This window comes from Anomaloglossus baeobatrachus, chromosome 3 (genome assembly GCF_048569485.1).
Source record: "Anomaloglossus baeobatrachus isolate aAnoBae1 chromosome 3, aAnoBae1.hap1, whole genome shotgun sequence".
In the NCBI taxonomy this organism is placed as follows: domain Eukaryota; kingdom Metazoa; phylum Chordata; class Amphibia; order Anura; family Aromobatidae; genus Anomaloglossus; species Anomaloglossus baeobatrachus.
The window spans coordinates 81344830-81372358 of record NC_134355.1 but is presented as its reverse complement, the minus strand read 5'-3'; the positions used below and the strand labels follow the sequence as shown (position 1 = coordinate 81372358).

The 27529-nt window shown below is 42.9% G+C and overlaps 1 protein-coding gene across 2 annotated transcripts in view; it reads left to right on the top strand.

Annotated features, from left to right (window-relative positions):
* Positions 1-25212, top strand: part of MACROD2 (mono-ADP ribosylhydrolase 2) — a 2939506-nt gene extending 2914294 nt beyond the window's left edge. The window contains exons 20-22 of one of the 2 annotated variants that reach the window (XM_075338062.1): positions 12841-12918; positions 13885-13947; positions 24655-25212. In XM_075338062.1, the coding sequence (XP_075194177.1) occupies positions 12841-12918; positions 13885-13947; positions 24655-24674 (161 nt within the window). In that variant the 3' untranslated portion in view covers positions 24675-25212. The remainder of the gene's footprint in view (positions 1-12840; positions 12919-13884; positions 13948-24654) is intronic. The other variant, XM_075338061.1, reaches the window with a different exon arrangement.
* The last annotated feature ends 2317 nt before the right edge of the window (positions 25213-27529 follow it).

The window sequence follows — 27529 nt, the reverse complement described above, 5'->3', positions numbered from 1 at the left end:
AGATCCGCTGCACCGTCTCCTTTACCCGCTCTCTTAGATTTTGCAAATCCAGCCTGAGGATACCCACATCGATCTTAACCTCCTCAATTTTACCCGTCAGCGACACTTTTGAATCCTGGATTACTGCAAGTAATTGCGTGGTGACTTGCTGCAAGGTCAGCTCCTGCGATCCCTTGGATCCGGCCTCCATGTCATCCTCCTCCTCCACCTCACTAGCATCCCGCTCGGCCTGTTTTCCAGTGCCATCTTGCTGGGAGTCTCGGGCAAATTTCTTCAGCTTCTCAGCCGCCGCAGCACTGCGACCTCTACTCATATTACCGGTCAGAATGATCACCGCACCACAGGTAATCCGGAGGTGTATTTAGGCACCAATTTCGGCAGGATTAATAGTATATATCAGCGTTGGACTGCGGAGCTGCTCTCAAATGCGACTGCTCATGCTGCCTGCTGGCCACGCCCCCTGTTAGGACACTTTTAATGAAGACTATATAGAAAGTTGTTTATTTTGGCAGCAAATCGGATCTTATTCAAAGAATAGCCTTTAAAGGGGACCTGTCAGGTGCAATTTGCACACAGAACCACAAGCAATTCTGGGTGTATATTGCTAATCCCTGCCTAACTATCCCAGCATCTAGTAACATAAAGAGATCTTTAGGAAAAGTATTTCTAAAGATCCTTTATCATATGCTAATGAGCGCAGGAACTAGTCAGAAGGGCATTTGTTCCTGTGCTTATTCCATCCTCTTAGCATGGCCACAGGGGCGTGCTAACATGCTATTCAATGCCCATTGCCCAGCGTCCTCATCGGCAGTGACTTGCATACCTGTGTCCATTGTCACTGCATCAGAACACCGGGTAGTGCGAATGATCAAAAGTCCCTGGCACTCCCAGTCAAGCGCACTATACCAGTTTCAAGCTGGCACGCGCGCGTACACCTGGCTTCATAGTGCGCATAACCGGAAGTCCAGGAATCATGCGCACTGAGCCGAAATCCTGCGTCAGGCACAGTGACAGCAGAGGTGAGAGTGATAATGTCTCTGATGCTGCGCTTTATTAACATGTTAGCACACCTACAGGGGCGTGCTTATATGCTAAGGGGGCTGATCAGCCAAGGGAACTAATGATAGTGACTAGTCCCTGCATTCATTAGCATATCATAAAGGATCTTTAGAAATACTTTTTCTAAAGATCCCTTTATTTATGCTAGTATAGGCTGGGACATCTAGGCAGGGATTAGAAATTTCCCCCCAGAACTGCTCGTGGTTCTTGGTGCATACAGGACCTGACAAGTTCCCTTTAACCTTTGAAAAATAATTGAGTTTCTGTGGATATAGGAGGCATCACTATACCATCATCGGAATCAAAAGCAATTAGTATAATCATTGCACTCTTCATAGACTATGACTATGTCCATCATCCTTGAATGGCCATCCTTTTAGAAGACCAGACTAATTTTGTGTGGTCATCTCAAAACTAATTCTCCATAAACTACTTTTTCTCTTTTAAGAATAACACTTTTAGAAACTAATACCTGTAAAGTCTTTTGTATATGATCTGTTACTTTCCGGCCTCTCCAAGCTGCTGCTGTCAAATCAAATCTCCATAAATTTCTACTTGTCCCTTTACATATCCTATAAATTAGCCAGAATCCATTTCACGGCATGAGACGGCACAAAGCTTCTGCACATACAATGTTCTACAAGCTGTTTGTGTCCTTTATATACAACTCTACTACGCTCATTTATTTTCCTTTCAAAGAACCTAATTACCCCTTTTTCAGGCAGTCACAGTATACAATCAATCATTATGAAGGAAGAAAGGTATACTAAGGGCACATTCTGCTACTGTATGAGCCAAGTCAACTCATTCTTTGCTTACATTTGATCTACAAACTCTATGGCAGTACATAGTAAATTGGGTGGCTGACAGGCTCGCACCGTGCTCCAGGACTGAGATGTGTCTTTTATAATAGTCTAAACACAATATAAATTGAACCACACATCAGTCATTGAGCGTAAAGCGAGATATTCCTATTATGATGCAGTAAATTAACAAGGATTCATATTGCTCTTGGCAAGAAATGTTATAACCGCAATTTTGAGCATTTATGGAAGCTGAAATGCAATATTAAATTCTATACTTCGCTAATTTTTTTTTTAAGTCTTTTATACTAAATACATATTCAGGGTGAATATGTGCGGTGGAGGTACCTCTTGCTTTTTTATATATATAACAAATACCGGTTTGATCAATTAGGATTCCGTTTTGTAATAAGTGACAGACAACTCTATGGTTTCCGGCTACAGGAGGTTCCTGCATTTGGCTGTACAAACTGCTCCTTGATAAGCTATTCCTTCTTCTGTGGTGTGAATAGAGTTCTATGTATTTTCTCTGTTTTGGTTAACTTTTTCCCTTTTAGGACCCTGCGGAAATCTTTACCTTTCAACTGCTAATCATTATCTCCTCCCTGTGTCTTTATATACCTGCATTTCTCCTTGGTTTCTGCTGATGATAGTTTTCTATATGGTTCAGACTGCAAATGTGATGCCCTGGCCTATCAGGTCGTCACAGGGTATTGTGCAATCTGCCCTTCTGTGCAATATCCACCTCCTCCTTGGTTACGGGTCCCTAACTATTTGTGTTGCCAAAACCAGCTAATCAAAATCCTAGGAACACTCTGCACCACACCCACCAGACACACCAATAGACGGCTTGAGTGGAATAGGGTCGCCCACGTGGGGGGTTAGTTAAGGGGAAGTCAGGAGTGTCAGGAGTCAGTCAGAGAAAAGGGGAGTGTAGTGTTGGAGGTGAAAGAGGAGGTCAGGAGCTGAGCTCCTTGGAAGTAGTAGGTAGCAGACGTTAGTCTGGGCCTGGTAGGAGCTGGACCCTCAGTCGCAGGGGATCGTGATAGGACAGCTGGCAGCCTTGTACCATCACCGGGCAGGGACCAGGGCACGATGGGGTACGTGGACCCTAGGTCAGGGAGTAGCTTCAGGCAACCTGACAATTCACCTGACGAGAACGGAACCTTCAAGATCCGCTTTCCACCTGCTCCAAAATTGGAGTACTAGCGCAGCGAGGGGGATATGACTTTCCACTAAAACGGTCCAGAAAATCCCAAGCGTGAACCCTGAGCGCAAGCTCCCTCAGTTAGCCATACTGTGGAGCGAGACCCGATTTAGTTTCAAGCTATAGGGACCAAGTAGAAGAGAACAAGGTGCCAAGGGAGAGGTCACAGATCAACAGCAACACCAACAGAAACTGGACGCAAATGTGTTCTCCCTCAGCGGCAGCGGTGTCCAGAACTTTGGTTTACTAAGTTGTCGGTGTCAGCTTCATGGACTGTGAGAGTACGTAAGTGACCCTTACCTCCCCAATGGCATGTCCCTCTGCTCTCACAGAGTCACGGGGCATTCCCCCTACCCATGGAGGGTTTAAACACCTGGCTGCCCAATCCATCACCACTGGGTACTCCCAGCTGCAGCGGTGGTACTCCACCTTAACACACACCACGGGTAGCGTCACAAACTCTCCATACACCATTCCCCTGTAAATACCCCCCTTCATTTGGGTGGCCGCGCGAGCCCCGGGTCCGAACGCCCCTCGAGCCACCGCGGATCCGGATCTGAGCAGCTCCAGCTGCTGACACGGGGGCGGTCCACAAACAGTCAGCTTGTAATCTCCTGGAAACACGTTGTTTGTTACTGTCATTCTCCCTCAGTCATCTTGGAAATAAGTTGTTTGCTTTCCCTGTCTGTTTAGGATTTAGTGGTGTTGACTAGTGCTCATCCCATCTGATCATTACCTAGGGTACTCTTCTGTGTGTATAGGCTCGGAAGCTATCTAAGGACGTCAGGGGAGCCAGGGCCCAGCCGAAGATTTTATCAGGGGTCACCATCTCACCATCTGTGAGCACAGGGTTCCCTTCTCTCCTCCCTTCCCTTTTTCCCATTAGCTCGGTATTTCACCATATCTAGAGTGACACTTTTATTATGGACTTTAACAGACCGCAATGATCTATATTTTCTATAATGAGATATTTTTCCCTATTATTCTTGCATTGCTGCAAACTGAGAGTACAAATAAATATACATGATCTTCTATAGTGATTATTATTTACAATGTTTCCACAATTTGGAGAAAAGTAATAGTGTATAAAGTGTGTGTACAGCCCACCAAGGCCAAAAAGGAGTGTTTTGAATCCTTTATTTTTTCCCCCTCATCCCGTCCAAAAAGCCAAAAATACAAAATGAAGTATAGCACAGTTTTAGGGTGATAATCCCTTCGACAGGCTATGAATGGGACATATGAGAGATTAGAAAAGGAAACATCAATTTCAAGAAGTGTCATTGCATTCCTATATCACTGCTTTTTATACCCTTCTTCCATGGGCACACTCTCTAGATAACACAATTCCATCAAGTGGATTTCTTCTTTTTTTCAACCAAGAGGGACACCCTACACATATCCCATTCCTAGCCTGACAAAGGGTACATCACTCGAATTGTTGCTATTACAGATGACCGAACCAGAGGTTTGGTGTTCGTGCCAAACACAAACTTTACACCCAAAAAAAACAGAGTTCAGATTCAGAGTTCAGGTGCTGTATGTACACTGACCACTATATGTATGCTGTGCTCGGGTACGCACAGTGCTCGGCCCAGTGAGAGCCACTTGCAGTGTTTGAACGGCTAACACTGGGGATAACAGCATGTATGTTCTCCCCGTGTTTGCGTGGGTTTCCCCCGGGTTCTCCGGTTTCCTCCCACACTCCAAAGACATACAGATAGGGTCTCTAGATTGTGAGCCCCAGTGGGGACAGTGTTGCAAATGTATGTAAAGCGCTGTGGAATTAATAGCGCTATATAAATGAATAAAATTATTATTATTATTATTATTATAACAGCAGTGTGATCAGATGTAGTGTGTACAAAAAAAAAAAAAGGAAAAATCCCGCCTACCTGCCACCCAGAAGTGCTATGTTTATGGCTGGCAGCATGTGGGTGGAGACCTGAACTGCCCCATTGGGGTTCAAGTCAAGTCCAGGTCCCAAAACTATCATTATTTAAAGTCTGAATGAACCCGCCGAACTGACCTTCCATGGGTCCACTCATTTCCAGTTGCTTTATTTCACCTTGTGGTATATATATATATATATATATATATATATATATATATATATATATATATATATATACAGTGCCTACAAGTAGTATTCAACCCCCTGCAGATTTAGCAGGTTTACACATTCGGAATTAACTTGGCATTGTGACATTTGGACTGTAGATCAGCCTGGAAGTGTGAAATGCACTGCAGCAAAAAAGAATGTTATTTCTTTTTTTATTTTTTTTTTTTTAAATTGTGAAAAGTTTATTCAGAGGGTCATTTATTATTCAACGCCTCAAACCACAAGAATTCTGTTTGGTTCCCCTAAAGTATTAAGAAGTATTTCAGGCACAAAGAACAATGAGCTTCACATGTTTGGATTAATTATCTCTTTTTCCAGCCTTCTCTGACTAATTAAGACCCTCCCCAAACTTGTGAACAGCACTCATACCTGGTCAACATGGGAAAGACAAAGGAGCATTCCAAGGCCATCAGAGACAAGATTGTGGAGGGTCACAAGGCTGGCAAGGGGTACAAAACCCTTTCCAAGGAGTTGGGCCTACCTGTCTCCACTGTTGGGAGCATCATCCGGAAGTGGAAGGCTTTTGGAACTACTGTTAGCCTTCCACGGCCTGGACAGCCTTTGAACGTTTCCACCCGTGCCGAGGCCAGGCTTGTCCGAAGAGTCAAGGCTAACCCAAGGACAACAAGGAAGGAGCTCCGGGAAGATCTCATGGCAGTGGGGACATTGGTTTCAGTCAATACCATAAGTAACGTACTCCACCGCAATGGTCTCCGTTCCAGACAAGCCCGTAAGGTACCTTTACTTTCAAAGCGTCATGTCAAGGCTCGTCTACAGTTTGCTCATGATCACTTGGAGGACTCTGAGACAGACTGGTTCAAGGTTCTCTGGTCTGATGAGACCAAGATCGAGATCTTTGGTGCCAACCACACACGTGACGTTTGGAGACTGGTTGGCACTGCATACGACCCCAAGAATACCATCCCTACAGTCAGGCATGGTGGTGGTAGCATCATGCTGTGGGGCTGTTTCTCAGCCAAGGGGCCTGGCCATCTGGTCCGCATCCATGGGAAAATGGATAGCACGGCCTACCTGGAGATTTTGGCCAAGAACCTCCGCTCCTCCATCAAGGATCTTAAGATGGGTCGTCATTTCATCTTCCAACAAGACAACGACCCAAAGCACACAGTCAAGAAAACCAATACCTGGTTCAAGAGGGAAAAAATCAAGGTGTTGCAGTGGCCTAGTCAGTCTCCTGACCTTAACCCAATTGAAAACTTGTGGAAGGAGCTCAAGATTAAAGTCCACATGAGACACCCAAAGAACCTAGATAACTTGGAGAAGATCTGCATGGAGGAGTGGGCCAAGATAACTCTAGAGACCTGTGCCGGCCTGATCAGGTCTTATAAAAGACGATTATTAAATGTAATTGCAAACAAGGTTTATTCCACAAAATATTAAACCTAGGGGTTGAATAATAATTGACCCACACTTTTATGTTGAAAATTTATTAAAATTTAACTGAGCAACATAACTTGTTGGTTTGTAAGATTTATGCATCTGTTAATAAATCCTGCTCTTGTTTGAAGTTTGCAGGCTTTAACTTATTTGCATCTTATCAAACCTGCTAAATCTGCAGGGGGTTGAATACTACTTGTAGGCACTGTATATATATATATATATATATATATATATATATATATAAAGAATGTATTTATTTTTTTTCTGGGGGGTGAGGGAAGAAAGATAAAGAAACATTCCTTTTTGTGCCTATCCTTGGTGAGCTTGTTTTATTTCCATATACACCATACGTTTTCTGATTAACTAGACAGCAATGTGATATGGTAATAAGCACCCAATCTCTTCTTTGTCACATAAATTGGAGGTTGATCTCTACTTTTAGAATAGTGGTTGGTAAAACAGGTGCATGATATACTTACAATCAACATTCTTGGTATGCAGGTATATAGATATATACATATATTGCCCTCCTTACATTTCCGTGGGTGTTTTGCCTCTCCTTTGAAGTGTCACACTGGTCTTTCTTAACCAGCCAGTTCCGTAGTAAAATGGCTTTTAATGTTTAAGGGATCTCAGTCGAGCCAGTAGGGGGGGCCTAGCAAGTAAGTGTCACCCCCTCATGTGACTTGTTACAGGTAGTTTGTGCTGTTTCTTTCCTACTGTATACTACATTGGTATCATTGCAGACATTAACTGTTTGGTGGTGCTTTGGGGACCTAAATCTTCCTAACGGGCTCCCTTTAAAGCAAGACTAATATTTGTAAAACTTTTTATATATTATTGGTACTGCATATTGTGCTGATCAGTGGGGGTCTGGGTCCTGAGACCACCATTGATTAGTTAAAACATTGTGTTAAATTGCACATATTTTGCGCGAGCTGCTTGCACAGAGTGGTTTATTGGCACAATAAGTTTATAAGACCTTATCCTTATTTTTTTTTTACTGGCTTTATGTCCAGAAACTGTAAATTAACACTCAAACTGCAACGTTGACATTCTTACCATTGTCCTTTAGAGTGAGCAGTTCCTCTTCAATAATAATAATAATATAATTTTTTTATAACAATCTTTAAGAAGGAAGATCAAGCATTCTGAGTGCACAGCTTGTTGGCCACAGAAATGTATAGTCACTTCCAAGATGCATTACCTTCAGTTCGATTTCACACACCAAACTATGTAGCTCATTCAAAGACAAGCCCATCAATATCTTTATATGGCCAGTCCATTTCTCCATTACTAAGAAATCAGCATTTACATTGAGATGTAAATGAGGCTGAAGGACTATGGTAGCTCTGAAGCCTCTGTTACTTCAACTCCAATCCATGCTGCTGCTTGATTGATGGCTCCTTTGCCTGAAGTCAGACAGCATAGAGGCTGTCCCTGAAGCAGGAAGCGGAGGAACTGGGCGGGGAATAGAGCTGGAGTGACAGAGGCTTCAGATCTACCAAAGTGCTTCAGCCTCACCTGCAAACTCTGATTTCTCAGTAATGGAGGAGCGGACTTGTCTTTGAAATAGCTAAATGTGCATATAAATAGTTTGTAGGTGAAATCCTGCAGATTCCCTGTAAGGTTAAAACCAGTTAAAGGCAACAATGGGAAGAATGGTGCTGGGAATCCTCTTGGTATAAAGTGCACTCATTATATCGGTCTATGAATAGTCAGAGGAATGACACCTATCGTGCGTTGCGTGGATTTCAATATTTTTATATAGTATAAGGTCACTTTTGAGGTCAAGTCTTTATGCATTGTATTATTTAACAATAATAAGAAACCACAGCCATTATACAGAGACGAACGCCTGCTGTTCTTTCACATCTTTTCTAAAAGTTCCGGCTCCTCAGTTAGAAGAGCATAATCTCACCAGTGGGCTCCATGTCACACTTCTAAAATTGATGAGCCAAGAGAACGCGGAATTAGAGAGAACACAAATTATTGCTTGCAGATAGCCAGGTCACGGGTTCATAAAAACTCCCTTTTTCTCCTAATTTGCTGTGTATATGCACTTTTCATATTTTGAGATAATGTATTTTTCACAGGGACATTAACTTCGTAGTTCTACTTTTAAGGTACACAGTAGGTATAATAAAACCTATTAAAGCTATTTTTCCCCCAAATATAATTAGAGATTTTCTAACAGTATTAAGATAAAGATTTTCAGGCAGCAGGTAATCATTATGAATTAATGACTCGACTCCAACTGTTAAGTAATTGAGAAACGCAATCCTTTCATCTGTAAAAGGTAGTGTTCTTAAAAGTGCCACTGCAAAGTGAATGTTGAAAAGGGATCTGAGAAAAGCGTGATTTCCTAGTGAGCTCACATATTTAAGACTCGCCCACCAACACATCAATGCATTTATTTCTTTCAAGACAACGTTCTTTAGAATTCTAAGAAATGTCACAGAAATGAATGAAACCTATCTGAGTTACTAAAGCAAACAGTAATAGTTCAAGGAAAATTCAATATATAAAAAGCTATTGAGAAGTTATATGAATATACAAGATTATGCGTCCACTACATCTTAGCAAAAATTAATTCATCTTAGGCCCGTTTCACACATCAGTGAAAAACACTGACGTTTTTCACTGGCGTGTAAAACACGCACATGTCCCTGCGTGTGCCGTGATTCTCGGCACACGTGGGTTGTCTAAGTGCAATCTGGGCTCCGTTCTCCGTGGCCCGTGATTGCACTTAGTAATCAACACACCTGCGCGCGCTCCCGCTCTCCATGGTGCTGATCGCTCCCACGGTGCAGCATCCGGCCGGCGCTGACCCCTGCAGCAGCTGCTTCCGGGTCGGCTGTGTCGCGCATCATGAATATGCGCGACAGTAATGAGCCAGCTCAAAAGCAGCAAGCTGCACGGGCTGCAGAGGACATCGCTGGACGCCGGGTGAGTTAAAATGTTTTTTATTTTAAAAGCACGTTTTTTTCTGGCACGTGTTTCACGGACCACACCACTGCGTGGTCCGTGGGACATCAGTGATGCCAGAAAAAAATGGACATGTCTCCGTGCAGCAATCATGCACACGCGGGTACGCCGCACGGAGACACGTGCAGTGAAAAATCACTGACGTGTGAGCAGACCCATTCATTATAATGGGTCTGCGTATGTCAGTGATTCTGGTACGTTTAAAAAAAAGCACAAACGTACCAGAATCACTGACGTGTGAAAGGGGCCTTAACTGTATTTTGCTTTATACAATTTATTTTAAGTCACTAATGAGAACACAGGACTGTAAGGTTAAAATTGTTCAGAAGTACCGTATTATTCGGATTATAAGACGCACTTTTCCTCCCAAAAATTTGGGAGGAAAATGAGGGGTGCGTCTCATAAGCCGAATGTAGCTTACCGAGAGGTGGTGGAGAATGGTCACAGGAGGCAGGGGCAATGTTGTGGCCTGGGTTGAAGGTTGTGCTAGTGCTCGCTGCGGGTGGTGAGGCAGGAGCCATCCTGAAAATGTTGGCTTTGTGGGCTTAAAATAATGGTACCCAGAGTCGGCGTATGCATAGATTGAGCTTTTGGCTCAAGATCTCATCTGCACACATGCTGCTTCCAGCCCATTGATCTCCCAGCAGCGAACTTAAGGAAAATGGCGCCCAGAGGTGGCGCGTGTGCAGATAAGATCTCAGTTCATCATTGAGTCGACTACAAGCACCATTTCTTTGAAGCCAGCACCGCCGACATTTTCTGTATGTTCCTGCTTCATAGTGCCCACAGCAAGCATCTGGAACACCTGCCGCACTGCCCTACTCCAGCACCGCCCCTGCCTCCTGTGACCCCGCTCCACCACCTCTGCCATTCCCTCCCCGGTAAAACACCACCAGATTATAAGGCGAACCCGATATTTTTTTTTACCTTTTTTTTCCCTCTAAATTTGGGGTGTGTCTTATAATCCGGTGCGTCTTACAACATGAAAAATACGGTATATAAAAATCAACTCTTCATTTTCAATCATTGAACTCAATAAAAATATTGAAAAAATTCCATCACGTACAGTTTTTTTTCACAAACCCTGAGTCTTTAGGCTTTTTATTGCACCACACTTTGACCCCTTTGTGTGATCTTTGTTGGATGATTTTGTGTCATTAGATTGGTTAGAAATTAATGAACACTGTGTTGCGATTGGCTGCTGTGGGCAGAGAAGATTTTCTTAACCCAGCTTTTAAAGAGTGTGGTGGTGTCCCTAACATTTAATCACAGCAGTACAATAAATAGTGAAGGAACATTACGAACTTCATTAGAAAAGTGTATTATGCACATAATGTATTACACTTTGGTGTAAAACTAGGTGATCAGGACAAGTCATGGGCTCCAAACTAGTGTTCTGTTTGTGTAGAAGAACTACAAGGGTGGTCTAAAGGGAAGAAAGAGAACTTTTGTTTAGGACAATCAGAAGGGAACCGCAAAATCATAGTGATGACTTTTGTTCTTCAATGTGGAGGGATTCCTCCTTGAAAGAAGGAAATTATATAACCGGACCTCCCGTCAGCGATTCACCCTGTTCCTCCACCTAAGAAACTTGAAAATACACCAAATTTAGCACATGAAGAACAGGATTCTGCTGAAGACTTTCACGCTAGTTCCAACGAGTCACAGCTTTTAAACAGCTCAAATTAACTTATTTAGCTAGCGACATAAACCTTCCTATACATTCTGCAGAACTATTAGGTTCTGGACTAAAGGAAAATAACCTGCTAGCTCCTGACATCTGTTTTTACATGGCACAGTAGCAGAGAAATATTTTCTCAGGACAGTGCTCTAGTGTATTGTGGTGATCTACTGGTGGAAAAATGTAACATTGAGTACAATGTGAGCGACTAGACTCTTTATTGATTAATCCAAAAAAAGTCTGAAAGCTGTGCTACCGTACAATTGCAGCAAGTATGCTTAAGTGCCTTTAGGGCACTTTAAGGAAAACTATGAGAATTCAGTCTTTATTCTCAAGAAAATTAATTACAAGGATCAAGGATGATCAATATGTGGTAATTTGAGAGTTCTCTCTTTGCTCCTTGAGCCATGATTTTTGTACGAATAGGACAGCCGGGATAGGACTCATCACTGGAGCCAAAAAAGATGGCCAACAAGAACAAGTTTGCAACATGGACTCAAGAACATAGTTGCGGAAAGCTTAGTTGATCCCACTAAAGTCGTCTTGCCACCACTCCACTGGGTGTCTTTTTCCGAGGAAGAAGTGGGGTTTCTCTTTGAAAGCGTAGAATTAAACCACCTTTTAACAATTTATGACTTGGATCAGCAGCACATATTTATCCATGTTTCTTACCTGGTTCCAGTTTATTGCATTAGTCTTATGGATCGTGGACCATGCAGGAGCTGTGCATGCGTTAATTACTAGTTGAAGGTCACACAACCTGACAAGGTGAGTGACTAGCTCTCTTTTACACCTCTTTAATATTTGGGTAAGTCCCTATTGCGCTCCCAGTATTCCACTCCACATGGACTGATGAAAGAGTTTGTGAAAGCACTGTTAATACCTGTGTACCAAGTGTCAGGAACTGTCCGAGGCAAAACTCTGGGTCTGGATATTTGGAAACTCATGAAGGATGACGTATTCAAAACAAAAATAAAAGCTGTTGAGAAAAGGGCCTGGGATTCATTTAAAACAAAGTTGTGAAGAACTTTATCGGCAACACCAAGAATCTAAAATATAAGTCCATCACGGAGAACATACTGAAATATTTCAAAGCCTTGGGTCGTCTGATGAATTTGAAGTTACATGTTTTACATTCCCATTTGGATTACTTTTCTGAAAACCTTGGTGCTCTTAGTGAAGAGGAAGGAGAAAGATTTAATCAGGATATCAAGGAGATAGAACAACGATACCAAGGTAGATGGAAAGTGAACATGATTGGGGGACGACTGCTGGAGGCTTCACAGAGAAGATCTACAGGCTTCTATAAGAGAAAAGGGATCAAGAGCAGCTTTAAATAAAAAAGGAAAAGGCAAGAATATAATATTGTGTACATTTCAGACTACAATATAGATTTTTCTTGTTCATCTCACTTGTACTTGTACATGAGAATCAGTCATTGTATTTGAAATAAAATTCATACACCCAAATTTTTACATAAAGAGATAAATGGTATGGATGCACATGTTAAATTTATCAAATAAGGTATTAAATGACAAAATATAAACAAATAAATGTACTAAAATATTTTTCTGTTTTGTAGAAGCAAACCAAGAAAGTCAAGAGACCGTTCTAACTATCGATACATCCAATGCTGAGTCCGGAGAAATATCTGATGATGGTACAGTAAATTTTTAAATTTTAATAATCTAATAATAATAATAATAATAATACAGTGGAACCTCTGTTTACGAGTAACTTGATGTGCCAGTATTTTGCTATACGAGCAAAGCTTGCTGTAAATTTGTAACTATGTTTACGAGCAAGCTTTGCTGTACGAGCAAATACCGCACACACTTCCAGTTCCGTACTTTTACCGCACTCTGACCCACTCTTGCAGTCTGCACAAACACACTAAAGCATACACATTATGCTCACTTTACCCTCCGTTCCCTCGGCGGCCTCCTGGTCCTTGTAGGCCGCAGGTATGTGTATCTGGTAACCATCGCGACGATGCAGGAGCTTCCGCTGTTAGCGATTCTCAAAGGCAGTCGAAGGCAAGCGGCTCCTGCGTATGACGTGTGCTGCTGAAGTGCTGACTGGGGAAGCTCCTGGATCGGTCGCGATGCTTATTGGGTACACATACCTGCGGACTACAAGAACCAGGAGGCTGCCGGAGAACGGAGGGTAATTAATTAATTTAATTAAAAAATGGCTTCTAAAAAACACAAGTGAGTGTGTTGCATAGTGATTTTGCCAATATTCAAAGACTTGCTGATCCTGCAGGACCTTTAGGCATGCGCCTGTGCTTGGTCACATATTTAAAAGGCCCTTCGTGCACGCAGATGCCATCAATGCTCTTTAGTTTGCTGATTTTTAAAGAACCTTTGGGCGTCCACATGTGCTTAATCACATGATTTTTTAACTAATAGGACTTTGAGCTACAGCTGACGCCCCCGAGGTTATGGAGCTTCATTTTAGTGACTCAGCACCTGCGCACTGAGCACAAATCCGCCTTTTTTTTCTAGATGTTTATTATTTTAGCATTTGGGCATAACTGGCTATTAATGCACAGTGTCATTACTCCAGTACTATTGATAATTGGAAGTAACACATGGAATAACAGAGTGTTTTGGGATTTTTTCAGTTTACATGCTTAGTCAGAACATGGACAGACCACAGGATGGTGACGAGGAACAAGGTAATACAGGTAAGTCCGTTAGCTCCCTATGAGGGTCTGTCGGTGAATTTTTACCTGCTAATTTATGACGACCTACTATCATGAAAGTTACATGCACAGAGAAACAAAAAAGCCTCTAAAAACCAAACATTGCAACATTTTTAATGAAACCCACTTAGAAAATACCTTTTAGCCCCAAATAAATACATTTAAATGGAAAAAAAATAATATATATATATATATATATATATATATATATATATATGTTGTTCCCAAAGCTAGAAAACCCCTTTATTGTGTATGGCAGGCAGCAAGAGTGTTATTAGAAAACACCATGGGGCGTCAATGGGACAGTGATGGGACGGCATTACAGATACCAAGAGTAAAATAAAGAATGCAGGGTGTGTGCCATGCAATACCAGTGAAAAGAAAAGCATACTTGCCAAATCTCCTGTGAGGCTTCTGGAAAAAGGGAAGACATCTTGGACTTTTGAAGGATATGGCTTTGCTCCTGGGCCCTGCACTAGACTCCTCTGGATACTCGGTACATGAGTCGAGCTCATCCGAGCGTCTGACAGTCTGACTGCTTGTTACACTTACATGCATAACTAATTAGGATGGCTTGCCTTTAGATGGAGACCAAGACTAAGTTTTTGTAGATCCATCTCAATCTTTAATATTTCTAACCTTTTTGCTTTATTTTTTTTTAGTCCCCTTAGGAGACCTGAATCTGAGATTGTGAGATTACTCAAACTATAAACTGCACTACTATTGTATTGCACTATAACAGAGATGTCCAACCTGTGTTTTGTGGGCCCATTATGCCAGTTTAGTACTTTAGAACCAGATCTAATATGCAAATTGTATCTTTAGACAGCAAGAGGACTAAAACTCTAGTGCAGCCAATTGGAAGTAGCAATCCTAAAAGTCATTAGCGACCCTTTAATATACCTTATAATATACCCTTTATATATGTTGTACTGATAAGGGGCAACACCCTGAAACACTGTCTGCAAATTGAGATTCTGGTTTGGATTTTATCCTAAATCATATGGGTTGGTATTGACTTTTACGATTGCTGCTTCAAATAGGTGGCACTAGAGTTCTAGTCCTCTTTTTCTCTGAAGAGGCAATTTGCATATTTAATTACGCAGAGGAGCACCCTATGGCTTATAAGCCTCCTTACACTGGCATTCCAGGAATGTCACTCTCCCAAGGAGAGTGACATTCTCTTAGGCACCAAATCTAGGAATCCACTATGAAGAGCAGGTCTCCAGATGGTCATTTACAAGAGTAGCCCACACAGAAGAGCAAATTGGGGTTGGAGAGATGGATTAAGTAAATGCTAAGCTGGACATATGATGATACTGCCAGATAGAGGGGGTGCTTGGAGATGGATATGATCGCGTGATGGGAATGCTTGATGCAAGAATACCGAACGAGTGTAAGTTGGGAACCCCTGGATGCACTTGATGTGATTTCTGTGAGGGAGATCTAGGTGAGGGAGGCAGGTGCTGAATTCGATAGGGCTCTGAATGTGTGTCTCGAGGTAAGAAAGGTTGGGAATAAATGCACTATATAGTAGAAATTACCTTCTATGAATCCCAACCTGAATTCACATGGCCTTCAGCATTAGCTAAGATCATGTCCAATTCTACATTTGGTGAAGAATTGATGTTTATGAATTCAGCTTGTTGCTTATACATTTACTATAAGAATAATACCAATGCCAGGAAATATGCTAATTTCATGTAAACCTTTGCTTAATGGGACCATGCTTTCATGTGTATACATCGCTACCTCCTAGAACGGCATTGAATGAACATAATCTAAGCATTACCAGAGCATGAAATACACAGCAGTAGTTTGTACCCAGCTGGATATTATACAGCATAAAAGGGATTTAATATGTAGCTATTATCTGCGCACATTCATTTTACCAATTCACAAGCGCCCATTAGGCAACACCAAAACATGAGGCACAAAGCAAAAAAAAAATTCTCGTACTTGTCAGATGGGAAGCATTCAAAGTAATATTTTTTTGATATGACAAATAATTAGGAGCATTGTTACTAATGTAGCATACAATGTCAAAAAAAGTAGCCAGATTTTATTTAATGAAGAAAAAAACAAATGTCACAACCCCAGGTTTGTGGAAATTTAAAGTTTACACTTTGCTGTGAGGCCCGCTTTAATATATCCATTTAATTCATTTTTTTTGTTGCCTAAAAAAAGTTGTAACTATGGTCTATATTCATTTTTAACGATTCCCACTGTATGCAAAATGGCAAAAATGCCAGAAAAATGCTCATGATCTGCAAAGCCATTGCCTGTTCATCAAGTTTTAGGGGTATGTCCTTTTCGGGTGGATATACCCAGTAAACCATGGGTAATATACGTAACAAACAAACAAAAAGGAAAAGATCCAGCACTAAATTAACTCATTTGATACATATTAAAAATACAAACTGTGAACATGGAGGAGACAGACAAAAAATACACCTGGTTGTGGTTTACATGTTTCGAGGAACTACCTCTTAATCATAAATGTACTAAAGACTGCAACGTAAAACGATTATGTTCATGTGTTCAATATTCTCGTCTTTTAACTGCTGCAGGTTTCTAAAGACGTGCAACGGTTAAATGAGGTGACCTGACCAATCTTCAGTGAGCTTCCAATTGGAAGTTACTATTTTATAAAGGCAATTTTGTTTAAAAAAAAAAGGTGCCAGCGGTAAGGACTCCGCAAAAACAACTGTAAAAAGCCAAAGAAAATGCTTAAGGAAAATACTGCTGGCGCTTTCTAACTCTTCCTGCAGCAGAACTCAAGACAGTATACTTGACGTCTAAGGCTGAGGCCACACGGGGTTTTGTGCGAGTCCTCGCATGACACTCTGCTCACGCTCACAGCACAGCGGGAGCCGAGTGTCATGCGAGAGTCATACGACTGTGGTCCGATCTTGCGAGGGCCGGCGTTGCAGAGGGGAGAGATTTATCTTCCCATCTCCTCCGTTGCCGGCTGATGTGACTCTCACGTTACACCAGTATAATGCAAGTGCAGCGTGATGTTTCTTTCGCCCCATAGACTTGTATGGGTGCGAGTGAAACAGGATCGCATTACACCCGATCGCCGTGTGTCCTAGGCCTAAAACACATAATGTGAACAGATGCTTAGACTGAAAGAAAATAAGAAACCAGTTCAGATTTTGGCACAAATCTACAATGGCTTACAGCAGGCAAAGTTTTTATTTCCTGACTTTCAAATGGTGTAAGATACATTTTTTGCACATGACACCATCTTTTTTCACAATCATACGGAATTATAGGCCAAATGTAATCCAAACAAACCTATTGATTTTGTGGATTGAATACTTTTTCCAAACCCTGTATTTGACGTACCCAAAAGTTTAATGATAGATTGAATTTGCCTATATAACATATCATCATTTGGTACCCCTTGCGTACAAGTAGGAAATACTGTTCTTTCCAAATACAAAATTAAACTTGAATTAGCAAAAATAAACAATAGGAGTTTATTATGCATTATTATCCTAAGTGAAAGATGTTCTTGGCACTCGGATTTATTCAGGAGTAGAATAAAGACAGATCCCATAAATTTACCAATATATGTTCCCAGAGCAAGTAAGTATATCACTAGCTGGACTGAATTTTATGATGCACCTCTGTAGCAAAATTACAAACAATTTAGACAGTTTAATCTGAAACGTGACTCTCTTCTCCTAAATCCCCTGGATTCTGGGAAACATGAAGTTCATGGCAGTTTTTATTGCCTTTGGCTCGAGACTGTCCAAATTAATTTGTGATCCGAGAACAGTAAAACAAAAAAGTGCAAAGTATATATTTTTTCAAACAGATTTTCCCTAAAGCGACAATAAAACTTTCGTTGTATGATATATTTGTTTCAGACATCGGTATATACCTTGATAAAACCTGATGGAGCTAAGATTTGGTTCTCATTACTGGAAAAAGGCTTATACCGATAGCTATCAAATAATTGGTGTTCAAAAAACATAAGAAGAATAAATCATCTCTTCAGTTTATGGGTTATGGTGACCCTCCAACAAACTGAGCCTTTAGACTATTTGTATCTGCTCTTATCTTTCATCCTTTTTATTCTTCTCTGTTTCAATAATTATGTGCGATTAGTCACTACAGTGCAGTGGCTACAGTTACATACTGATCGGCACGCAAAGTGTCACCGTACTATCTATCATAAAAGGCTTCATGTGCCTTTGTATGAAATCAGGTGTATACAAAAGTAAAATATGAGCCAATTATTTGTGTGTGTAATGTGTTATGATTTCAGAACTTGCATGGAACAGGGGGCAGACATATTATTGGTGCCTGTGCGCAAGAGCTAAGGTGTAATGCCCATACCGGCGTGTAATGCCCTAAGGTGTAATGCCCATTACAGTGTCTCCGCGCTGTCCTGCCCGCCTCCCCGGTGGAGATATTTGCACTTTCACCTGTCCGACTATCCTGCGCTGCCTGCCTGTCCCTGATCCATGCTGCTGTTTCCCAGGGTCTGCGCACACCGTACAGGCCTTCTAGGAATGCCTAGGGGATATACATGGACTCGCACATTTACATGTGTCTCTTCATATGGATGAACGACTGCTCCAGGGAGGACTTGGTCTCCGTCCAGATGATGGATAATGTCTTGAGGGTATCGGGCGCAGAATTGCTGGAGGTGAGTTCTACTGACAACGGAATTCTGGGTCGTTGTCCATAAACTATGTGAAAAGGACACTTGGCAGAGGACTCACTCACGTGACTGTTATATGAGAATTCTGCCCACGGAAGGAACTTAACCCAGTGCTCATTGACAAAGTGCCGCAGGAAGTTCATCAGGATCTGATTCCAGTTGGCCGTTGTACTGCAGATGGTAGGCCGACGAGAAGTCCAAGGTGACATCCAGCAGCTTGCAAGTGGAACTTCAGAATTGAGAAGTAAACTGGACACCTCTGTCGGACACGATTTGGAACGATAGACCATGCAGCGGGAAGATGTACTGGATGAAATGCTAAGGAAAGGCATAGGGCAATCCTGTCAATGGCGTGAAATGGGACATTTTGATTGGAAAACATGTCTACCACTATTCAGATGGCAGTGTAACCGGAAGACTTTGACAGGTCGGTGATGAAGTTCATTCCATTATGCTGCCAAGGAGAAGATGGCACCGGCAAAGGGAGCAGTTGCCCTGCAGGAAGCTTCTTCAGGGTTTTGGTGTGGGTACACGAGGAACAGGCCAAAACAAACTCCAGGACATCTTGTTGTAGCGTTGGCCATCAATAATGCCAAAAGATCACCTGCAGTGAATTCTCCAGTGTGGTCGGCCAGCTTGGAGGAATGACCCCACTGAAAAACTCGCTTCCTGTCTGCGTCAGCAATGAAAGTCTTTCCAGGAGGAACTTGGGACACGTCAAAGGAGCCACTTTCACCGTTCTGGAAGACTCGATAATGTGCTGAGGGAAGACCCGATAATGTGCTGAGGCTGCTCCTCTTGATCGGCCGACAGAAACAACTGTGAGCGAATTGGTCTTGATGTTCTTTTCAGCCTGGCGGAAATGTAGAATGAAGTTGAAGCGGGTGAATTATCACTGGGCTGGGCATGGATTCAACTTCTGAGCTGAATGAAGACAGACCACAAGAACCTGGCCTGTTAAGATGATGACTGGATGCACCGCTACCGCCAGAAGGTATCACCATTGCTCCAACTCCAATATGATCACCAGCAATTTTCAGTCGCCAATCAAGTTGTTGCATCCACCTGGAGAAAAGGCCCTGGAAAAGAATCCATAAGTTACAGTCTTACCGATAGCCAACTTCTGTGTGAGGACCACTTCGTAATCAGAGGACAAAGCATCCACATCCAGGAAAAACTGCTTGCTAGTCTCTAGTCTATGCAGTGTCGGGGCCAAAGAGAAGGACTGCTTGAGGGAGATAAAGCTGTCTTTCACTTTTGAGATCCAGACTTTCGGGTTTAACTCTTTGCGGGTCAAGGCCGAGATGGGAAGATCCAGGAACAAGAACCACGGAACGAACTGCCTAGAATAATTGGAAAGGCCGAGGAACTACTGGATCACTTTTAGATTGTAGAGATGAGGCCACTTCAGTACCACTGACAGCTTGTCCAGATCCATCCTCAGGCCAGTATCCAAGATAATGTAGTCTAAGAAAGGTAGAGAGGACTGCTCAAAGACACACTTCTCGTATTTGGCATATTGATGGTTCTCCTTTAATCTCTGCAGCACCTGGCAAACATTCTTCCTATGTATAGGCAGGTCCGGTGAGAACAGTAGAATGTCGTCCTGGTATACCATCACGTGTGGAGAGCAAATATCAGACCGCCAGGGCATTACCTGATACTCATAGTGGCCGTTGTGGGTGTTTCATTCATCATCCTATCGTATCCAGACCAAATTGTATGCACCATGGAGGTGGAGCTTGGAGAAAATTCTGGAACCTCGGAGTCAGTCAAATAACTCTGGTATAAGCAGTAGCGGCTATTTGTTCTTCACCATGATTTGATTAAGAGCTCCATAGTAGATGCATGGCCGAAGATACTTTTTTTTCTTGACAAAGAAGAATCCGTCTTTTGTTGGTGATTAAGACTTTTTTGTATCAAAAAGCAAAAAAGAAAGAATATCATTACTTACAGCAAGATGGAATTGCAGCTGTATATTGCTCAGGCCAAAAAACTACTACTACTCCAGCAGGATACAGCTAAACCCCCACTAGGTGGAGGCATCACAGGTGCAGGGGGAGCCATTCACACTCACTTCCAAATATGGAGGAGGTAATGGCTGGGTGGTAAAACTGCACACTAGTGGCTTGCATAGAGCACTGTTCACACTAGCAGATGCACAGTCACAAACCCGCAGCCTATTAGGTGACGCCCATACTATTAGATCAGGCGGGCTGCCAAGCCGTACCCCCACTGTGCGCTACATAGGGACAGAAACTCTAATGGCAAGGCCGAACAAAAAGGGGCCTGGCTGTATCCTGTACAAAAAAATATATGAGGTTTTTTGTTCGCGTTATGGCCATAAGACGTTTGCCTACAACCCTCGTAGCTGTATCCTGCTGGAGTAGTAGTAGTTTTTTGGCCTGAGCAATATACAGCTGCAATTCCATCTTGCTGTAAGTAATGATATTCTTTCTTTTTTGCTTTTTGATATTATATATAGTGTAGGGACCTACAAGCATGCGGTTCCCGTGACGAGGGTTGTAGTCACACGGTACGATCTATCGTGCGATCGTACCCGCCCCCGTCGTTTGTGCCTCACGGGCAATTAGTTGCCCGTGGTGCACAAATTCGTTAACCACCTGTCACACATACTTACCTACCGGACGACCTCGCTGTGGGCGGCGAACATCCTCTTCCTGAAGAGGGAGGGATGTTAGCGTCACAACGACGTCACACAGTGGCCAGCCAATAGAAGCGGAGGGGCGGAGATGAGCGGGTTGTAAACATCCCACCCACCTTCTTCCTTCCGCATTGCCGGCGGGACGCAGCTAAGGTGTGTTCATCGTTCCCGGGGTGTCAAACGGAGCAATGTGTGCTGCCCCGGGAACGATGAACAACCGACGCAGAGAAGAAGAGACGACTTTTTGAAAATGAGCGACGTGTCAATGAGCAATGATAAGGTGAGTATTTTAGCTCATTCACCATCGCTCGTAGCTGTCACACGGTACGATATATCAAACGATGCCGGGTGTGCGTCACTTACGACATGACCCCGCCGACATATCACCCGATATATTGTACCGAGTGACGCAGGCATAAGAGTTTCCTGGCTCAATCTAAAGAGTGATGCTGCAAAGGTGACTCATGCTGGCTCATCAAACACCTTGCAGAAGGTTTGAAGAAAGACCTGTAGGTTGGCAGCAACTGAATCATCTCTCCCCCACAATGGATTCATCCAGACTAAAGCCTCTTCTTCAAGATGAGAGATGAGGAAGGCCACGTTGGCTTGATCAGACGTGAAATGGTAAGGAAGAAGATTAAAATGCAGCGAGCGATGATTAAGAAATCCTCTGCATAACTTCGGATCACCAATAAACCGAGGGGGAGCTGAGAGACGGAGTTTGGAGGCCAAGACTGGACTAAATACTGGGTCTGATACTGCGCCCTGAATGGGAGCAGGAGACTTGGTGACTTGTAGGCTGTTAAGGCTAAGGCCAATGTCATAAAGGCCAGCATTCAGGTCTGTTTCTCATGTTGGCAGACGAGCTTCTGTTGTACTCCAGCTAGTTGGGCAGCATTGGAGCCAGGGGGCTCCATTGACTGGGCAAAATGTTATCCTTGAGGAGAAGCTCCGAGTTCCCTAATGGAGCCAAGTTACAAACTTCTGGCTTAACTCCGGGAACCCCTCCTCAGAACTGGTCTCACTCCGACTTATCTCTACAGCCAGACCCCTGGCCATCTGTCACTCCTTTGACCTCTGCTTTCAGCTCTCCTAGTACCCAGGATTCGCCCAATGCTACTATACTTACAGTATTTTTCGGACTATAAGACGCACTTTTTTTCCCCCAAATGTTGGGGGAAAGTGGGGGGTGCGTCTTATAGTCTGAAGGTAGGGCTGCGGGGAATGAGGGTGCTGCGGGTCATCGGCGGCACGAGCAGGCTGTAGCAGCACCTGCCGTGACCACGTGGACACGCTCATTTAATATGCACGCCCATCCTCCCGCCCATCATCTCTCAGCGCTGAAGCCGGCGCTGACAGGTGGGCTGGGTGATGGGTAAGGGAAAAACAGACAGCCCACGTGATCACCCCTGGCAACTACAGCCTGGAATGATCATGTATTCATCATCAGCGCAGGGTGCAGTGAATCAGTACACTCACCGGCCACGATCCCTGCAGCACCGCGATGTCCTCCTGTCTGTGCCGGTGGCGACATGAGCAGGATGGGGGTATATTATGAGCAGGATGGGGGTATATAGTAGAATGGGGCCATACACCAGGATGGGGGCATATAGCAGGATAGGGCCATATGCCAGGATGACTGTATATAGCAGGATGTGGGCTATACCAGGATGAAGGACATATACTGTATATACAAGGCAGGAGGATCATTACCAGGATGGGATACCTTAGTAGAGAGTCTGGGGACATTACCCCCATAACAGTGTCAGCAGCAGATCCTCGCCCCATAACAGTGTGTCATGACCACATTTTTTGCTTAAAATTTTATTTTCCTATTTTCCTCTTCTAAAACCATCTTATAGTCTGAAAAATGTTAGTTAATATAGATTATATATTACAATTACTATAAAATACACATTATGCAGTAAAACACAGTATACCATAAAACACATGAAACTCTCGGCCGTTAGGTTGCACCGCCCACTGTACTGATCTGGCTCTGCTACTTTCTCCAAAAGCAGCAGCACTTATATATTCACTTTATAAACCACAACCATATTACAGTACATTCGATCCAAGACACATCAGACACCATGTAAACACCGTAGGATTGGGGGTAAGCTGGCCACCTCCTACATTTCAAAGAAGTGATATACCTGGCTTCCTGACATTCAGCTTCTTACGTATATGGAAGTGGCCTCATTCACTTGATTTGACTGCAGAGAGTTTCTTAAAACATCACTTTACAGAGAAAAAAATTGGAAAAGGAACACAATTCCCAGTAACCACTGAGGCCCTTTATTCTCAGGATTGGTGGGAGTTTCACAGGTCGGACCCACAGAGATCATTAAGAAGTGGTATGTTCTTCCATCACTTGGGCTAGTTACCCATGTCCAACATTCACAGGTTATTTATGGACCCCGGTCTCATAACCCAAACTCAATAGTCTCATAGACGTAAGGGTGCTTTACACGCTGCAACATCGCTACCGATATATCGTCGGGGTCACGTCGTTAGTGACGCACATCCGGCGCCGGTAGCAAAATCGCAGTGTGTGACACCAAAGAGCGATGATCAACGATCGCAAAATCGTTCAAAAACTGTAATCGTTGACACATCACTCCTTTCCTTAATATCGTTGCTGCCACAGGTACAATGTTGTTCGTCGTTCCTGCAGCATCACACATCGCTATGTGTGACACCGCAGGAATGGCAAACATCTCCTTACCTGCGTCCACCGGCAATGAGGAAGGAAGGAGGTGAGCGGGATGTTACGTCCCGCTCATCTCAGCCCCTCTGCTTCTATTGGCCGGCCGCTTAGTGACGCCGCAGTGACATCGCTATGACGCCGAACGCACCTCCCCCTTGAAGGAGGGATTGTTCGGTGGTCACAGCGACGTCGCTGACAAGGTATGTGCGTATGACGCTGCCGTAGCGATAATGTTCGCTACTGCAGCGATCACCAAATGTCGCACGTACGACGGGGGCGGGTGCTATCGCGCTCGACGTCGCAGCGTGTAAAGCACCCTTAAGGCTGTAGAGTTTAGGTTAAGAGACTTTCCATACACCATGGTCCATACCAGAACTGTGAATAACCCCTTAAAAATATTATTGGAAAAAATTATGTAACTTAAGTTTTGTGAACTTCCCCAGAACCTGTACAGTTAATTTGTTCAGTTTCTCTAGAAAGGAATCATATTTGTATTAGTTATTTATGATAAAAAGGGTTTAACAGTTTTGAACTTTTCTCATATGACCAAATTAAACGTATGACTGGTAATATCTACAAAGAAAAATGTTCTAAAAGACATGAAAAATAACTTGGCATTTGTGTTTTTTTTTATAGCAGCTGCAACTGAGAAGTAGGAAGATAAAAGAATCAATGAAGTGGGACGACGGATGAGACTTCATTCCAATAGTAGAGGACAAGATTGCGCTAGATTGTTGCTTTCAGGGCTAATGGTTATATGATAGGAGTATTACAGTACTTGATTTCTAATTAACATTTAAACAATATAAATTTGATGCATTTTTCTTTTGCTATTGCTTTTAGGCTTAGGTCCTCTTTTTCTTTAAAATGGTAAATTACATCCAAAGTAAAATGTATCTTCTGGATGGTGATCCTTCATAAATTTAAGGTTCTGGAATCTGATGTTAATGATCTACCTTATTTCAGATTTATTTTCTCTTATTTCAAATCCGTTCGGAGATTTGGCTTTGTCACACGTCATTCATTGTTGACAGATACAATAATTAGTAGAGGCATCCTGTGAAATATCTTATGCTTCAGTGGATAAGCCTCATGGGTTTCCTAATGTGATTTTTACTCCTTTCTAAGTTAAAATCTGCTAATACATGAAAACTAATAAAATGCACAATTGTTTGAACTGCAAGAATGTGTCACACTCTTTATCAGTCCGTCTGGATACAATTATGGAACGTCTGGAGTCATTTTTCTGTTTGTTTTTTCTAATAGTAAAACAACAAAAACTAATCTTGTCATTGTATTGCATACAAAGATATCATGAAAGATGTAAATTATTAGAAAATGCCAATTACGAAGGAACTATAAAGGAGCGGTAACCAAAATATGTGCAAAACATGTAACAAAGAGGAAAGACACGTTTGGAGATCAGTTGGACTTAATACTATTTAACAATATAAATCATATTCTAAAGCAAACACAAAGGCATATAGAGATATTTGAAAATGTGCCAAATGCACCAGATTTTGCTTCCTAAAGGACCCGTTACACGCAACGATATATCGCCGGGGTCACGGATTCCGTGACGCACATCCGGCATCGTTAGCGACGTTGTTGTGTGTGACACCAACGAACGGCCGTTAATGTTGGAAAATACTCACCAAATCGCCCATCGTTGACACGTCGTTCATTTTCAAAAAATCATTGGTTGTTGAGGACGCAGATTGTTTGTCGTTCCTGCGGCAGCACACATCGCTATGTGTGACACCACAGGAACGAGGAACAACACGGTACCTGCGGCCGCCCACAATGAGGAAGGAAGGAGGTGAGCGGGATATTCCACCCGCTCATCTCCGCCCCTCCGCTTCTATTGGGCGGCCTCTTAGTGACGTTGAACTAACCTCCCCCTTAGAAAGGAGGCGGTTTGCCGGCCACAGCGACGTCACTAGGTAGGTAAGTCCGTGTGACGGGTCCTAACGATGTGCGCCACGGGCAGCAATTTGCCCGTGACGCACAACCGACAGGGGCGTGTGCTTTCACCAGCGACAACGCTAGCGATGTCTCTGCGTGTAAAGCCCCCTTAAGTTAAAATCTGAAACAAGGAAACAACCCATATGACCAGCATGATAACCATTAGAAATCAATATAGCCATTCACAGATTGTAATGCATTCACATAAAATAAATAAAATAAAATAAAATTAAAATAATATAAAATACTATGCAATAAAGTGCAATGCACAGGTGAATTAGCTCCTAGAAAAAACATCATGTACAAATGAGGACTCCAATCGTTTCACCACAGGAGGTCGCTTCCTCAGGGATCTCTGTATTACTGCTTACTTCTATGTCAATATTGTGAGTGGGACTTTAAATGAAAAGCAAGTGGTTGCCCACAGGCAAATGCTCCCAAGGAAACTAACGGGAAACTTCTGATTATAGATGTTTTCTAGAAATGCTGACTTTTGTTCGTTATGTACTCAAAATGCTTTGTAGACCATGTGGATCTTATGTAGGCTCTGTTTTTGTTTAATAGTTTTCATTGGAAAACTCCATTTAAGGCCACATGCTCAGTATTTGGTGAGGTTTTTTTACCTCAGTATTTGCAAACCAGAAGTGGAACAATCAGAAGAAAAGTAGAATAGAAACACGGGCACACCACTTCTGTATTTTTTACCCACTCCTGGTTTTGGCTTACAAATCGTGTGCTACACCACAAAAAGAAAAATTACAGTTTCCCCCAAAAATTCTGAAAAATTCACAGCAAGAAAGGGCAACAATGTTTAATTGCACAAGCCACAGAATCTAATGCACTCACAGGAGGCAGCAAAACCACTTAATAAAGATGGAGGCAACACAGGTGCAAAACACTGATGGAGCAACCACTCACACTGCCAATCCAAGGAGGGGGTGATTGCTTAGTATTAAAATTGCACACAAATGGCTTGTATAGGGCATTGTTCACACGTGTGAACAATGCCCTATACAAGCCATTTGTGTGCAATTTTAATACTAGCCAGACATTTAAGGCATCCTCCACTTACTGGAGGTGCCTGTGTGACACCCTGGCCCATCAGGTCGTCACAGGGTATTGTGCAATCTGCCCTTCTGTACAATAGCCACCTTCTCCTTGGTTACGGGTCCCTGACCTTTGGTGTTGCCAAGAACAAGCTAATGAAAATCCTAGGAACACTCTGCACAACACCCACCAGACACACCAGTGGCCGACCTGAGTGGAATAGGGTCGCCTACTTGGGGGGTTGTTTAAGGGGTGTCAGGAGACAGTGAGTTGAGAAGTAGCTCTCAAAGTGAGAGGACGTCAGGAGCTGGGCTCCTTGAAACTACTAGGTGGCAGACGTTGCAGTAGAAAAAAACACCAGCTCACCCACTTGGAGTTCCATAAGAATTTGACCGGTGCACGGACATCAGCAGGACCAACTGAAGTGTGAATATGAAGAAAGGAATTTCCAGCATCCAGGTTCCAGATTATTTTAAAAAACAAATTTCTTTATTCCAAA